This window comes from Molothrus aeneus, chromosome 22 (genome assembly GCF_037042795.1).
Source record: "Molothrus aeneus isolate 106 chromosome 22, BPBGC_Maene_1.0, whole genome shotgun sequence".
Classification (NCBI taxonomy): domain Eukaryota; kingdom Metazoa; phylum Chordata; class Aves; order Passeriformes; family Icteridae; genus Molothrus; species Molothrus aeneus.
Window position 1 is genome coordinate 5,943,455 of NC_089667.1, and position 15,078 is coordinate 5,958,532.

The following is a 15,078-nucleotide window of genomic DNA, read 5'->3' on the forward strand; positions in this document are numbered from 1 at the left end:
TCGGCCCGCTCCGGCCACTGCGCTCCCTCCCAGGGTGGAGGGGCTGAGCCGGGGGTGTCCTGTCCCCTGCGAAGGGCTCGGCTGCTGCCCGTCTCCACATCGCCCATCTCCGGTGCCGGGGGAAGCTCCCCGAGGAGGCAGGACCAGCCCCGAGGGCATCACCAAATGCCTGGCTGCTCGCCCCTCGCCGTGCCCTGAGCAGCCATCGGCCGCCCGCGCCACATGCAGGTGAGTGCAGGTGGGGACACCGCCCGGGGGAGGGGGACACGGAGACAGACAAAACTGTCCCCTTCTTCCTTCAGCTGGAGAACACCACGGGGGAGAGGTTTCTCTCCAGGGAGAAGGTTCTGAGTTCACACACAAAATCCTGGCTTTGAGCCCTCTCCGGCACCCTCCTCATCCCCTGGTGTGGGCAGAGCACCTGCCCGAGGGTCCCTTCTCTTTTTTTGCCACCCACAGACCTCAAAGCAGTAACTCGTGCCCTGGCTCTTACGTCAGGGTCCCCGGTGGGTTTGGGGTTTTGCTGCCCGGGGGTGGCCCGGGAGCAGCAGGCTCTGCAGTAGGGTAGGGATGTGTCAGCAGCACAGAGCGGGGCCAGGACGGTGACTCCTGGGCATGTGGGGGGAACCTGGGGGGTTCTCAGGCCCAGGGCTGGCAGGGGAAGGGCCCTGGCCAGGCTGGCCCCAGCTGGGTGAGTCACCTTGGGCAGGGCCTGTCACTTTGGGGGGTGGCAGTGGTGGGGGGCAACGCAGGAGCTGGGCTGTGACAGAGGCACTGCAGTCCCCATCTGTCAACAAGGGTCACTCCAGCCCCTTCCAGGGAGCAAACATTTTGTGGCACATTCCCCCCAGGGCTGCTTGGGGTCACCCTTCCTAGAGGGAAATGGACACCAGGAGGATTCTGTGCCCTGTTTCCCCTGGGGAATGGGCAGGAGGCTGTCCCACCCCACTGGCACACTCAGCTGGACACAGAGCCCCTCAACCCCAAAGCATTTGTACCCTGAAGAGTGCAAAGTGTCTCACACAGGGTCCCCTTCTCTGCCTCCACTGAGTCCTGGGAGCTCCCACGTAACCTCCAGGCTGGGACATTTTGTCTCAGGGGACAGGGGACACAGCTCCGAGCCTGCGTAAGCGAGAAGCAGCTGTGCTGTGACTCCTTGGATGGAGCCAGCGCTGTGTAAGCTGAGCTGAGCCCGCTCTGGGGCTCCGTGGCCACCGAGGGGGACAGCTGGCACCAGGCACGGGCAGGACAGAGGGGACACCTGCCACTGGGCACGGGCAGGACAGCAGCCGGGGACAGAGCAGGGCTCTGCTTCTCTGCCTTCAGCGTGAAGGTTTTGCCTCCTCACTTTGAGCAGAGATTCCCAGGGAAGGCCAGGGCAGGACTCCCCAGTGCCCAGAGCAGCCCCCTGGTGTCCCTCTCCCATGTGGTGGCAGCGCTCCTGCCCGGCCCCGTGAGCGCAGACCGGACATTCCTGTGCCTCAGCTTCTCCTGACACCCCGGGAGGATGATGAGGGTGCAGGAGGCCTGACTCAGCCGTGCCGGCTCCAGAGCTTTACCAGGCAGCAGGAAAGCTCAGCACAATGACGGCTAGGGAGGGGCCAGGCAGCCCAGGAAGCGCTGGGAGGAACCGGGGTTTTCTCACACCCCCTCAGCTCCTCTGGCTCCTGGCACGCTCCGCTCTCCCGCCGCCCTGGGGTCTGCTCGGATGTGACATGGGGACTTGGAAGCACAGGCAAGCCTGGCTGATGTGACATTCCTCCATGGTAAGGCCTCTCTTCCCAAGGAATGGGATAGCTCCCATGTCTGGGGCCGGTGCTGGCTCCTGACCCTGCATCTCTCCATCAGCTGCTCCGCATCCCCAGGGCAGGTGCTGCCCTGTGGAGACCTGTCCTGCTGCCAGGAGCTCCTGCTGCCCTCCTCCTCCCAAACTGGTGCTCTCCTGATGCTGCTGGTGCCAGGAGAGAGCGTGGGCACCTGGCAGGGGATGATGGCGTGGGGCTGTCCTGGCACTGTCCCAAACCAAGATCATCTCTGCTGGCGAGGAGGATGGAGAGCAGGGGCAGTCGCTGTGCCAGGCTGCTCCGTGCCCCAGCAGGGCAGGCAGCCAGGCATGTGCTGCTCCCTGGGAGCCCAGGGGCTCCGTCATTCCCATGCTGGCACTCGAGTGCCAGTCTCTTGGCTGGGGTCCCACTCCCTGTGAGCGAAATTCCCCACTGTCCATGGCAAATCCCGACTGGCAGAGCCCCGCTCCTGGTGAGGGCGGCCGCAGCCAGGCTGGGAAGAGCCGAGCCGGGTGTTTCGCGGCACCCTTGCCCGGGAGCAGATTATTCACCCTTCAGCCTCCGTCCCCAAACAGGTCTGTGCGCTCCACCTCGCTGCTGCTTGTAAATATTTCCCTCTCCGGGGTGGGATGGCTGCTCCCTGGGCGGTAACAGCGCCCGGACGCTGCCGCTTGGCGGCCAAGCCAGGCTGCCCGCCAGGAGCCCACGGGGGCCGGCTGCTGTCTCTCACCGCCCCCCGCTAGGAGCATTCCCGGGGTGTTTCCATGCTGAGCCTGCGGGGCTCCGAGCAGGAGGCTGTGTCGCCCCAGGGCCAGGCTGGTAGTGACCCGCGGGGGCTCCTTGTGCCGCGGTCCAACGCCCGTCCCCAAGCCCGGGTGCACCCTCGGTGCTGAAGGGACGGGCCAGGCACAGACTCCGGCACCTCCCGGCTTGGAGCCGGGCCAGAGCCCGCCCCAGCTGGGCTGGGAAAAGCCTTTGAATCAGGGTCATCTCCCGGGTGACTGGAGACTCTCGGAGCCACATGAGCCACTGTTCTGCCAGGGAAGGGACACCAGTCACCCCGGGAGCTGAGCACCAGCAGCGCCAGAGCAGAGGAGCTCGGCTGGGTCCTGCCTGCCCCAGTGCCACCCACGGCCCCAGCACAGGTAGGGATCCAGCCTCAGCCTGCCAGCCGGGGCGCTGAGGGGAAACTCTCCTCCAGCTCCTGACAGCCCCTGTTTGGGGACTACCACACTGCCCTGCCCCTGCTCCGGCTTGGCTCTGTGTGTGCTCTTGAGGCCTCTGTCCCTGTCTCTGTGTGCTCCTCCCCTGCCCTGTGCGGGAGCCACCAGCTCTCTGTGGGCACCGAGTGCTGGCTCTGCCCGGCTGGCAGGGGCACGGCTGCCACCTCACCAGGAGGACTCTCGGTTTGAATTACTGATGGGGGCACACAGGGCACAGCCATGGCAGGGAGACAGGAAAGATGCTCAGATGCTGCTCTTGCCTCAGTTTCCCTCTCACTGAAGTGCCAGCCCCTTGCCAAGCCCCAGCATTCCCTGTGAGTAACCAGGGGAAGGTGCTGGACTGGCTGGATCAGCCCATCCCTGCTGCCTGTCTCAGCCAGAGCTGGGCCTGGGCATCATCCTGTAACCAGGCCACTGCGTCCCACCTGGAGGAGGCACTGGGGATATCTCTGCAGTCCCAGGAGTGGGACAGCCACGGGATGGTGCAGCAGGGATGCCAGAGCTGGGGCAGAGGTGACTGCTGCCGTTCCTTGGTGTCTATGGGGATGCTGGGTGCATCTGGCTGTGCCCTGGGGCTCCCTTCTGTGGTTTGAGGTGCCTGGGGGTATGGGGGTGGCAGTGCCAGCCGGGTCCTGCTGTCCCAGGCTCTCCAGGAAAGCTGGCAGGTGGCAGGAGCCATGGCCACAGTGCCACCAACAGCCCCTGGATGCCCTCTGTCGCCCAGGATCTCCAGGGGAGGCAGGAGCTGCTGGGTGGGAGCTGCTGGGTGCCCTGTTGTGCTGACCAGGGCCTGTGGAACTGATGCCTGGGCTCTTCCCTTGCAGCCGATGCCTCCAGGACAGCCTGCCGAGCCTGCAGCATGTCCCAGCTCTCCTCCACCCTGAAGCGATACGTGGACTCCTCCCGCTACGCCGAGAGCACCTACAGCAAAGTGCCCAGCGGCTACAGCTCCTACAGCTCCTATGGATCCACCCTGCCCACCGCCTACGCAGACAGCGACAAAATCGGCTTCAAAGCCAGCTACCTGCCCTCCCCTCGCTACCACCACGCTGGGGGGCTGTCCCCCACCGGGGGCTATGACAGCGGCCGGCTGTACCCCGACCCCGGCATCCGCCTGAGCCCCTCGTACCTCCGCACGCAGCCGCGGCCGCCCGGCGCCGGGCTCAGCGGGGGCGCCTGCTACACCTTCAGCGGCACCCCCGGCAGCCCCACGGGCTACCTGCCCTCCGCAGCGCCCCTCAGCCGCCACAAATCCATCAGCCACTCGGACCTGGCCAGGGAGTTCTCGGGGCTGCACACCTCAGACAGCGCCTACCTGCCCGCGGCCGGCGCGCTCAGCACCCGCACCCGGCCCGAGCACGGCAACCTGCAGGGTCTCTACCAGGCTGCCGCTCACTCCGACTATGTCCGTGGCTACCTGGAGAGCTACGGCAGGAAAAGCCACCACGGCAGCCTCTCCAGCGGCCACCTCAGCCCCTCTCAGGCCACGCTGCCACCGTCGGGCAGCCGCTGTGCCAGCCAGCCCTGCGAGAGGAGCGATGAGCACTGGGATGCGTCCTCCCAGGACCCCACGGTACGCGGGGCTGCCTGGGGGTGGGGGACACAGCTGCGATGGGGAGGGATGTGGGCAGTGCTTGTGGTGAGCTGAGGAGCCCGAGGCACTCGCGCTGTGCCTGAGAACCTGGGCGTGCTGCTCCGTGCCTCGGTTTCTGCGTGTGACCCTCTGAGATGCCCTTGCTGGCGCAGCAGTCCCGGCTGGAGCTGCTGAGGCAGCCGCGTGCAGGCGGGCGGGCGGGCGGGCGGGTGTCCCCTGAGGGGCTGTGCCGCAGGGCACGCTCCCCAAGGAGGCAGGACCAGCCTGTGCCCAGGATTGTGCCCGCTGCATTTTCTGCATGCATGTGACAGCAGGTGATGGCTCCCATGTGGGGCTGACAAGGATTTCCTGCTGCCTCATCCCAGATAGGGAAGGTGACATGAGCAGGCTGGGCACTCATCCTGCTGGGACAGCTGGTTTGGCTGGTGCTGGCTCTGCCACAGTGACTCGGTGCCCAGCGATGCCAGTTCCCTGGCACCAGCCACTGCTGCCAGTTTGGGGCCCTGAGCCCCAGCCTGTGTGGCAGCAGGGGGTTCCCCATGGCAGTGCTGCTCTGGGCAGCACCACACGTGCTGGAAGGTACTCTGTGCCCCGTGTCCCCATCAGTGCTGCAGCGTCCCCAGAGCCCCAGCCCAGGCCGGGAGCAGGCACCGCACACACAGCCCGTGCAGGGGAGCAGCCTGGTAATTTTCCACTCAGGTTTCCTTCCAAGATCTGGCCAGGCTCTGCCTGCATTGTCTCCCGCTGTCTTTCTAGTCACCCTCCATTCCCCCATGGTCTGACCTGCCCTTTGCTTCCCTGTGTCTCTGTCCCACTGCCATCCGCCAAACCATGAGAAATCCTGTCCTGCTCAAAAGGAGGCAGAAAAGAATCCCCCAGAAATTTTTCCCTTTGAAGCCAGTGCCCCCACATCCTTCCCTGTGCCCCTTCCCCAGTGCTTTCCCCCACAGAACCACCTTCAGCAGTGCCCTGCTGTGGTGTGGGACCCCCTGTGCCCCCCTGCCTCATGCCTGGCCCCCAGTCCTGGGGTGAGGGATCAGGCTGTGGAGTGAGGGCAGTGGAGGATCAGCGCTGTGGAAGGGAATTCCTGCCTCCCCCTCCCACACCAGGCCCTGCTGGGGGGTTCCAAGGGGGGATCCAGCGGCTGCTGCAGCCACTGGCTCTTGCTAAAGCCGACACTGCCACTGCAGGGTTCCCACCCCATGTGCCCACACACTGCTGTGTGGGGTGCCAGCCTGATCCCATGGGGTGCCTGGGGGGCAGCAGGGACTGTGCAAGTCCCAACCCACAGTCTGCACATGAACACAGCCTAGGCTGATGCGTGGCAAAGGTGGCAAAGGGTGCTGGGACAGACACCCATGCCAGGGCAGGTCAGGTCAGTGACACTGGCTTAGGTTTCCTCGGTGCTTTGATGGGCACACCTGCTATTTTCCACTGCTGTGGTTTATTCCTTCCCTTTCCCAAGCCAGGACACAAATGTCCCGGTCGTAAACCAGAGTTGGCTGCCTGCAGCCGTGCCAGGTGCCGGAAACAAGCGCAGACTGCAGCCCCGGAGCTGCCACCCGTTCTGCCCCATTGCCCAGCCCCGAGGGCAGTGTCAGCAGCAGCCGCTCCTGACGCAGCCAGGCCACAGCGGGGCTGGCCCCACGCCTCCTCCCATCCCTTTTTCCACCGCCACCTCCTGCCTGTGCGCCATGGAAACCGCCATCCAGAGGGGTTTGCAGCCAGGAGGGAGGGTGTCTCCATGTGTCCCTACCCTCACCATCGCTTCGTGCCTCAGTTTACCCCATGGGCAAAGGGAGCTGTGTGAAGGTGCGGTTCCAGCGAGGAGCTGTGTCTGTGGAGCTGCAGGGCCGGGCTGGCTCCTGGGAAGGGCAGTGTGGTGAGGGGCAGGCTGGGGCTGTGCCGGCCCATTAACCACCCTGGGTGTACATAGGGTCAGAAGGCCAGGGCCACCCACAAAACGCCGGCAGCTCTCCGCAGTCCCATCCTGAGCAGCTGACGTCCCTGGCCCACAGCCAGTGCTGGCTGGCCCTGCCTGCTGCCGCGGTGCCAACCGGGCCTGTGGCAACCTCTGCCCGCCCGGCAGAAGGTCACCGCTGCAGAGGGGCCAGCTGAGGGCAGGGACCTGCTCTGGGTGATGCCATCCCACTGGGTGTCCCCTTCTCTCTCCCGCTCCAGCCTCGCCCTCAGAGCCTGTGAGCTGCTCTCTGGCTGGAGGGGAATTTGGTCCTTGGCCCAGGGCGCTCGATGTCACCGGGGCACGAGGTTGAGCACGGGATGTGGCTGAGCCGCCCTCTTGCCATGGAACCGGCTCAGCCAGCACGGTGCATCCCCACGGGGAGAGCTGCCCCAGCTCCCTGCACAGCGCTCGGGGCTGGCTGTGCCCATCCTGCCCCCATGGTACCACCTGCACTGCCAGGCAGGGTGGCAGGAGCCCGGGATTTTGGGGAGCCGTGCCCCTGGGCACGGCAGGGCACCCAGGCAGGGCAGGAGGGTGTGTGCCCTGCCATGCACACCGTGTCCCCGTGTGTGTACGCCGTACACAGCGCGGGGTGTGTACATGTACACACGTGTGAGCACGCGCAGGCCCCGGTTATGACAGCCCTCCCGTTGTGATGCAAAAGAGCCCTGCAGATGAATAACGCTGCAAGATGCCTCCTCAGATATTTTTGCTGGTGCCAAAAATAGTCTCCCTCCCTTCCTCCCTCCCCTCCCTCCGTCCCCAGTCAGCCCCTCCGCTGGCTGTGCCGAGCTCCGCTTGACAGAGAGGCTGCATCTGCAGCCAGCAGGATTCAGCAGCTCCTGCCTCTGGATGGGGGAGTTTTGGGGGCTCCAGAGGAGGAAAGGAGGCTCTGCTTAGAGCCCTCTCGGTGAGGTTGGAGGCTGTGGCTCTGTCAGAGCAGCCCAACTGAATTCCCTGCCCTGGTTGCCCATGGAAATTTCCCTGAGCAGGCAGAGAAACACCTGGGCACGCACAGCAGGCGCAGGGCTCCGGCACTCGTCCTGCCGCGGTCAGAGGGGTGAAGCAGCGGGAGACGCAGGACGAGGACGCAGGACAGCCGGGCTCCCTGCCAGTCTCCGCATCTGCCCTTGCTGCAGGAGAAGAGCTGGAGCCCTGCCCGTGCCGTGCCTCAGTTTACCGAGGGGAGACGCCAGGTGGGGTCTTTGCTCCACGTAGGAATTGCGAGGAGCCTTTTTTCCCCAGCGCAAGGCATTGAAATATCCTCTGAGCTCAGCTCTAATGCATCCCCCAAAGAGGGGGGTTCCCCCAAAATGTCACTGCAGGAACCTGGCATTGGCACTGCAGGAAAGGCACATGGCCGGGAGCCTCACAGCCCTGTCTGGCAGCCTGCAGACCCTCTCTGGGTACAGGCACCCCACGCACCCACATGCTGTGGGACTGTCCCACTTTTACCCCGGCAATTTTGGCGAGTTACCCCCAGCTGGGGAGCCCCGCTCGCTGCCCAGTGCCTGCCCGGAGCACAACGTGCCCGGGGCCGGACAGCCGGTGCCACCAGCCCTGGGCACGCCGAGCTGCGAGCAGGGGGGAGCACTGGGGGGGACAGGCGCTGCTCCGGCGTCTCTCCCGTCTCTCCCCAGTTCCCCGTTGCCCCCGCGGTGCGCGCACGGTGCCGGTGTCGGGGTACGGGAGCGCGGGCAGCCCCGCTGACAGAGATGCCGAGGGGGCACCGCGGCCCCCCGCAGCCCCCCGGAGCCGGGGCGGTGTCGCCGCCCCGTTCCGGAGCGTGTCCCCGGGGCAGAGCCGCCCCTCGCGGGCCCCCCTGGCTCCCGGCGCTCTGTACCACGCGGTGCGCGGGGGCTGGCCGTCACCGAGCCGTCACCGAGCCGTCACCGAGCCCGGCTGCCGCCTCTCCACCCATTTGATGTCAGAGCCGCTCAGGTGCCGCCAGCCCCGCAGCCGGCACCGGCTCCGGCCCCGCACGCCCAGCACGGGGGGCTCCGCGCCTGACCCCGCGCCCCCGGCTGCAGCCGGCCCCGGGCTGGGGCAGCCCGGCCGGTGTCCCCTGGCTCCCCGCTGCCCCCGGCTGCTCCCCGCCGTCCTGCGGTGCCCGCCGGGGCCACCATGAGGGATTCCTACACGGTGACGCTGCCCGAGGAGCCCCCCGCGCTCCCCGACCTTCACAAGGACCTGCGGCCCCGCGCCTCCATGCCAGGGTCCCTGCTGGTCTCCACCTTCGTCGGGCTCGTCCTCAACAAGACCAAGGTACGAGATGCCCGCAGCCCCCATCCCCCGGCCTGGGGGCAGAGAAGGGGGCACCCCCTGCCCGTCCTGGGGAGCGTGGAGTGCCCTGTGCCATCCCCCGTGCCCAAGGATGGGGTGGCAGGGGGTGGGTGCCCTCCCAGCTGCCCGTGGGGACAGCGTGTCCCCGTGTCCCACAGGGTGGCAGGGAGCAGGTGAACTGCACGTGTCAGGACACCTGGGTTCCTCTCCCAGCCCTGCCCTTGCAGTGACCTTGGCCAGGTCCCCGTGTCCCACCACAAGGAAGGGTCTGCTGGCCACGCTGAGCCCCTCGGCAGTGCCATGGGAGTGAACTTGGCTGTCCCCAGAGCCACAGTGCTGGGACAGATCTCTCCTGCAGGGATGGCAGAGCAAGGGGCAAGGAGGGCAAGGTCTGAGCACTTATGTAAGTCTGGCTGCTCTGGTTCTCCTGCTGCCCCAACAGGCTCCTGGCATGTGGACCTGGATGGGGCAGGACGGTCAGGATCTTGTCCCTCGTCCCCACCGCCTGTCCCTTGTCCCCGTCCTGCGGTGCAGCCTCGGGGAGTCCCCAGCCGCGCCGCGTGAGCCAGCTCTCCTTCAGCGCCTCTGAGCATGTCGTGTCCTAGTTAAAGCCCTGTACGGGAGAGGGGGATTAGCTGGAGTTGAGTCACCCAGGGGAGGGAAATCCAGAGGGGGAAATAACACCTCGGTGCACACAGGGCTTGTGCCAGGCTAGGGGAGCACCTGACACCCCCTCCTCAGCCCCAGCCCCCCCCGGGGTTGTTCCAGGCTCTGGGAGGACCTGGCTATGGGGGAATGCAGGATCTGTGGGGAGGTTTGCACCCACATGGGCAGGACTGGCCGGTCCCTCCTGGCACAGGGCAGGAGCTGCCCAACCAGGACAACTGGACAAGCCCGTCCTGGTGGGGAGGGCTGGGGCACACTGGGGCAGCTCCCGGGGGTTGCTGCTCACCCCTGGCACCGTGACCTTCCCTGGGGTAGTGGTGGGGACATGAGCGGGGCCTTGGGGCTCAGATCCTCCAAGGGATGGATGTAGGCTGTTGGGACACTGGCCCATCTCTCCTGCCGCCATCTGCTCAGGGATGAGAGCCAGGCCAGCTCCTCCAGCCGTGGCATGGCACTGACCTGTCACATCCTGCTGGCACCCTGTGCCCAACTGAGCCTGCCCCCAGCCCAAGAAGGCACCTGGCACTTTTGGCCAGCCCCCTGGCACTGACAGCCATGGGCAGCCACATCTGGGGACATCCCAGTGCTCTGGGCACTGTGGGGGCACCCGATGGCACCGAGGGCAGCCGCTCAGAGCCACGTGCGCCCACACAGGGTGGCCGGGTCCCCACTGGTGCCGGTCCCTGCTGCGGTGGGTGATGCCTGCGCCGTCGCTAAGGAGCACATGTAACTGGATCTGGGTTATTTTGGGCTGCTGTCAGGGCTGGGTGCTCAGCACCTCCCACACACACACCAGCTGCTGCTATTTCAGAGCTGCTGGGCCCCCTCCCCTCCTCCCGCCTCCTCTCCTCCTCTTCAAGCCTCAGGTGGGCAGCTGGGGCGTTTGCCTAAGGATCCTGAAATCCTGGGCAGCACCAGGGTCTGGGGAGCACCATCAGCAGTCTGCCCCTGCAGGCCCTGTCAGACCCCCACCCTGCTCTGGGGAGGCTCATCCTGCTGCTCCCTTGTGCAGGGCTGGGAGCAGGACCCCTGGGCTCCCAGCAGTGTCCCCCACCAGCATCCTGTCCTGCATGCTGGCAGAGGGGTGGTGGCACCCCTAAACCCCTCTGTGCTCTTGGTCTCTCCAGCAAAGAGTGATAATGGTTCCCAGCCCCAGCATCCAGCTGCCCATGCCCATCTTTGCTTTTCCTGGCTCAGGGAGCACCTGGAGCACCTGGAATTGTCACCCCATGGCACAGGTGCAGCGCAGCCAGAGCTGGGAAGGCACCACTGGGCACACAGCCCTGTTCCCTGAGCTTGGCTGTCACAGGGCTGGGCTTGCACTTTCCCAGGTGGACTTTATCCTGCAAGACAGCTGTGCCAAAGTCTGGGCTGCGCTTGTGCAGCATGTCCTGGAGGGGATGGACACCTGGCATGAGGCAGGCACGCAGTGACAGGGCACTGTGCTCCTCCTGCAGCGTGGCACTGCCATGGCCCTGGGTGCCAGCCTGACCTGCAGTCCAGGGCATGGGGCAAAGGCATTGCCAGGCAGGGAGAACCTTGAGCCCTGTGCATAGTCCTGGTCCAGCAGCATGGGGCAGGCCAGCCATGGTTTGTCACCAGGCTCTTGGCCCAGAGAGCTGCCCAGTGCTGGCTCTGCCCATGATGTCACAGCGGGATGGGGCCTCTCCTTGCACCCGAGGGTCTGCTCCACAGGCAGGTTTGTGGCACCATGGCCTCGCTGGCCTGCCCACAGGCATGGCCAGCCCGCCACCCTCCCAGCACTGTTCCCTCTCTCTGCAGAGCTCCAAGGCCGTGCAGGGGCTGACCGGCCTGCGGAACCTCGGCAACACGGTAAGTGCGTCCCCAGGCCTGTAGCTCACACCGGGCACATCTGCGGGGCAGGGGGAGCCCTGTCCCCTCACCTCACCCCCAAAGCCCCACCCTCACCCTGGCAGCTCCCTGCACCCCTCTTCCCACGGCGCTTCCCCTGTCCTGTGCCCAGCCCAGGTGTCCCCCTGCCATGGCCTGCCTCCCTCTGCTTCCCGTTGCCATGGTTTTCTCTTCTGCCTCCCCCAGTGCTTCATGAACTCCATCCTGCAGTGCCTGAGCAACACCAAGGAGCTGCGGGATTACTGCCTGCAGAACCAGTACCTGCGGGACCTCAACAACAACAGCCGCATGCGCACGGCGCTCATGTCAGGTAACTGCCCAGCCCTGGTGGCTGCGGGGGCTTCCCTGCAGCAATTCCTGCAGCAATTCCTGCAGCACATCCCTGCCACACCCCACATCCTGCAGGACCCCCACCCAGAGCTCCACGCTCCTCCTTGGGCTGCCCAGCCAGCGGAGGATGGGGCTGTGAGACCCCTGAGCTGTCCCCATGGGGTCATGGCCGTGCCACCTCCCCTGCTGACCCGCCTCTCTGCCTGCAGAGTTTGCAAAGCTGATTCAGCTGCTCTGGACCTCGTCCCCCAACGAGAGCGTGAGCCCCTCCGAGTTCAAGACACAGATCCAGAGATACGCCCCACGCTTCGTCGGCTACAAGTAAGGGGGGGTGGCTGCAGGGTGGTGGGGGGAGCTGAGCCCCCTGCAGCCTCTCACTGGCCATGCTCTGTGTCTTGCAGCCAGCAGGATGCACAGGAATTCCTGCGGTTCCTGCTGGACGGGCTGCACAGCGAGGTGAACCGCGTGCTGGTGCGGCCCCGGGCCAGCACCGACACCCTGGATCACCTCCCGTAAGTGCTGGCACTGCACAAGCCCCAGGAGAGTTCGCTGCCCACAAGGCCAGCCCAGGGACAGTGACCTCACAGGTCCCTCTGGGCTGGGTGGCGGGGCTGGTGTCCCCCAGGCCATGCTCAGTGCCCCGCTGTGTCCCCATCCTTGCAGTGATGACGAGAAGAGCCGGCAGATGTGGAGGAGGTACCAGGAGAGGGAGGACAGCCGCATCAGCGGTGAGCAGGGCTGGGGAAGGGAGGACAGGGCTGGGCTGGGGGCGAGGGGGGAACCAGGGCTCTCACCCTGCTCTGTCCCACCCCACCAGACCTCTTCGTTGGGCAGCTGAAGAGCTCTCTGACCTGCAGCGAGTGCGGCTACTGCTCCACAGCCTTCGACCCCTTCTGGGACCTGTCCCTGCCCATCCCCAAGGTGAGGGGGAGCCCCAGTGATCCCTGTTTCCCACTGCCTGTCCCACACTGCCTGTCCCTAACCATCACTGCACTCCCACAGAAAGGCTACGGGGAGGTGACACTCATGGATTGCCTCCGGCTCTTCACCAAAGAGGACGTGCTGGATGGGGACGAGAAACCGGTACAGGGCAGGGGGGCTCCCTGGGGCAGGCTGAGGCCCTTCCCCTCTGTGCTTGTGTTGCCAGGACTGTGGGCAGTGCCCTCACCCTCCTGCTCGTGCTGTTTTCTCCCACAGACGTGTTGTCGCTGCAAAGCCAGGACAAGGTGCACAAAAAAATTCAGCATCCAGAAGTTCCCCAAGATCCTGGTGCTTCGTATCCTTCGGGCAGAGGGTGGGGACAGGGACTGTTGTAGGGGGCAGAGATGGGTTATTGCAGGCTCCCCTTTGTCCCTTTGGCTCCTTGACGTCACCCTCCAGACCTGAAGCGCTTCTCCGAGTCCAGGATACGAAGCAGCAAACTCACCACCTTCGTCAACTTCCCGCTGAAGGACCTGGACCTGAGGGAATTCGCCTCGCAGAGCTGCAGTGAGTCCCAGCCCCTGCTTGCCTCTAACCCCAACCCTGAGCTCCTGGGGCCTCCTGGGCTCCTCGTGTCCCCAGCTGGTGGGGGACAGAGGGGTGAGGGGTGGGAGGCACAGAATCCAGGCTGCTGGAGCTGCTGGCATGGTGGGGGGCTCTGTGCTGGCACTTTGTGGGGCAGCAGGGCTGAGCAGCCCCCCTGCTCCCCACAGACCACGCCGTTTACAACCTCTACGCCGTCTCCAACCACTCGGGCACCACCATGGGGGGACACTACACAGCCTACTGCAAGAGCCCCGTGTCCAGCGAGTGGCACACCTTCAATGACTCCCGGTGAGCCTGGGGTGGGACAGGCGAGCAGGGACCCCCCTGCCCAGGGCATCCCATCCCTGCTGCTCACAGCTGTCCCCTTGCCCTCTCTGCAGCGTCACCCCGATGTCCTCGAGCCACGTGCGCAGCAGCGATGCCTACCTGCTCTTCTACGAGCTGGCCAGCCCGTCCTCCCGCATGTAGCCAGCCCTGCCTCCCTGGGGGAGCCCTGGGCCACCCCTCAGAGCCGGCTCCACCAGGGTTCGGGCGTTTGGCACCCCCAGAGCAAGGGGGAGGCAAAGAGGAGACACCCCCGAGGTGGCTGCAGAGGGAGGCTGGGGACAGCCAGGAGCAGAGCCCGGGCAAGGACATCCCAGCTCCGAACTGAGGAGGGACTCGTGACAGGACGGGGCTCAGGCAGCTCCAGCTCAGGCACCTTCTGATTGCTGGCATTTGGTTTTTACCTCGGGGTTTTAGTTTCTTTTCTTTTTCCTTTTTTTTTTTCCTCTTTTTTTTTTTCTCTTTTTTCTTCTTTTTTTTTTTTTCTTTCTTTTTTTTTTTTCTTTCTCTTTTTTTTTTTTTTTTTTTTTTTTTTTTTTTTTTGGTGTGTAATAAAAATCCTGAGCAAGGGACTCTACAGGAATGGGGCCACCTGTCCCATTGACTCAACCAGGACCTCTTCTCCCCTGGGACAGCACCCAGGAGAGCCTCACACATCCCTCCTGACCTCTTGCCACTCCTGTATCTGCTTGGCCGTCCCAGAGGATTCCTGAACTGCTCCCGATCTCCTCCCGGCACTTCCAAACCTCCTGGCAAAGGACTCCAGCCCTCTGGTGGCCTCCGCCCCATCTCAGGCAGCACAACCCCTGCAGCTGCCCCACACACACTCCTCAAAGCAGCCTGAGCCCAGACCCACGGACAGGAGGGAGGAGAACATTTTGTGGAATTTCTATGTATTTATAATGGACTTTGCTTCAACCTGGAGCCCCCCGCTGCTTCCTGCCTCTCCAGGGACTTGTGCCGGGGCTGCTCCGGGTAGGTTTTTACCTGCCTCCTCAAACGACGGTGCCTTAAACCATTTAGGGGAGAGGGGGGGCCGCGGGGGTCGCACGGAGAGGGAGGAGAGGACGGTGGCTTTCCGGGACCATCTGCAATCGGGGCTTTTTTTTCTCCCTGTGATCAGGAGCCCTCCTGGGTGCCCGGGGACCGGCCCTGCTGCTCTGTCCTCCAGCTAGCAAATGCCAGTGGCCTTTTTAGCCTTTAATTTATTCTCCTCCCCGTCCTGCCTTGCCTGAGGTGCCGCGGGAGGAGACACGGGCACCATCCCAGCCCTCGGGGCAGCTCCATCCAACCCACAGCCGGCCCTGCGGGCACGGGCTGAGCGCTGGCACCAGCATCCTGCCCAGCCTGGGGCATCCCAGCGGGGCTCAGGGAGGGCAGGATGGGAACGGGGGGCTGCCCGCGGCGGGAGCTGGGCTGGGGCAGCGATGCTGCTTGGCAGGTGGCTTGTTTACTGTGTAAGCAAGACGGGTGGGAAGTGTCTCATACAAGGGAGACTCGTGCAGGAATAAA

General features: G+C 65.0%; 1 protein-coding gene across 3 annotated transcripts; it reads left to right on the forward strand.

Moving 5' to 3' along the window:
• Window positions 1–126: 126 nt before the first annotated feature.
• On the forward strand, window positions 127–13,831 carry USP2 (ubiquitin specific peptidase 2). Of its 3 annotated transcripts, none has more exons than XM_066564399.1 (13): window positions 127–228; window positions 3,832–4,580; window positions 11,296–11,346; window positions 11,572–11,695; window positions 11,925–12,036; window positions 12,117–12,227; window positions 12,379–12,443; window positions 12,533–12,636; window positions 12,718–12,798; window positions 12,913–12,991; window positions 13,096–13,203; window positions 13,410–13,530; window positions 13,623–13,831. In XM_066564399.1, the coding sequence occupies exons 2-13, from the start codon at window positions 3,867–3,869 to the stop codon at window positions 13,708–13,710; spliced, it is 1,758 nt and encodes a 585-aa protein (XP_066420496.1). In that variant the 5' UTR covers window positions 127–228; window positions 3,832–3,866; the 3' UTR covers window positions 13,711–13,831. The 3 variants fall into 3 exon arrangements, with proteins under 3 accessions (XP_066420496.1, XP_066420495.1, XP_066420497.1); XM_066564398.1 differs by lacking the exon at window positions 127–228 and adding an exon at window positions 2,837–2,929; XM_066564400.1 differs by lacking the exons at window positions 127–228; window positions 3,832–4,580 and adding an exon at window positions 8,624–8,829.
• The last annotated feature ends 1,247 nt before the right edge of the window (window positions 13,832–15,078 follow it).

Excerpts from the sequence above, each read along its gene's own strand:
- USP2 (XM_066564399.1), top strand. The coding sequence starts at position 3,867 with ATGTCCCAGCTCTCCTCCACCCTGAAGCGATACGTGGACTCCTCCCGC. Across the intron at positions 12,037-12,116 it reads CCACGCTTCGTCGGCTACAA|CCAGCAGGATGCACAGGAAT; the intron begins GTAAGGGGGGGT and ends TGTGTCTTGCAG. Across the intron at positions 12,992-13,095 it reads CCCCAAGATCCTGGTGCTTC|ACCTGAAGCGCTTCTCCGAG; the intron begins GTATCCTTCGGG and ends GTCACCCTCCAG.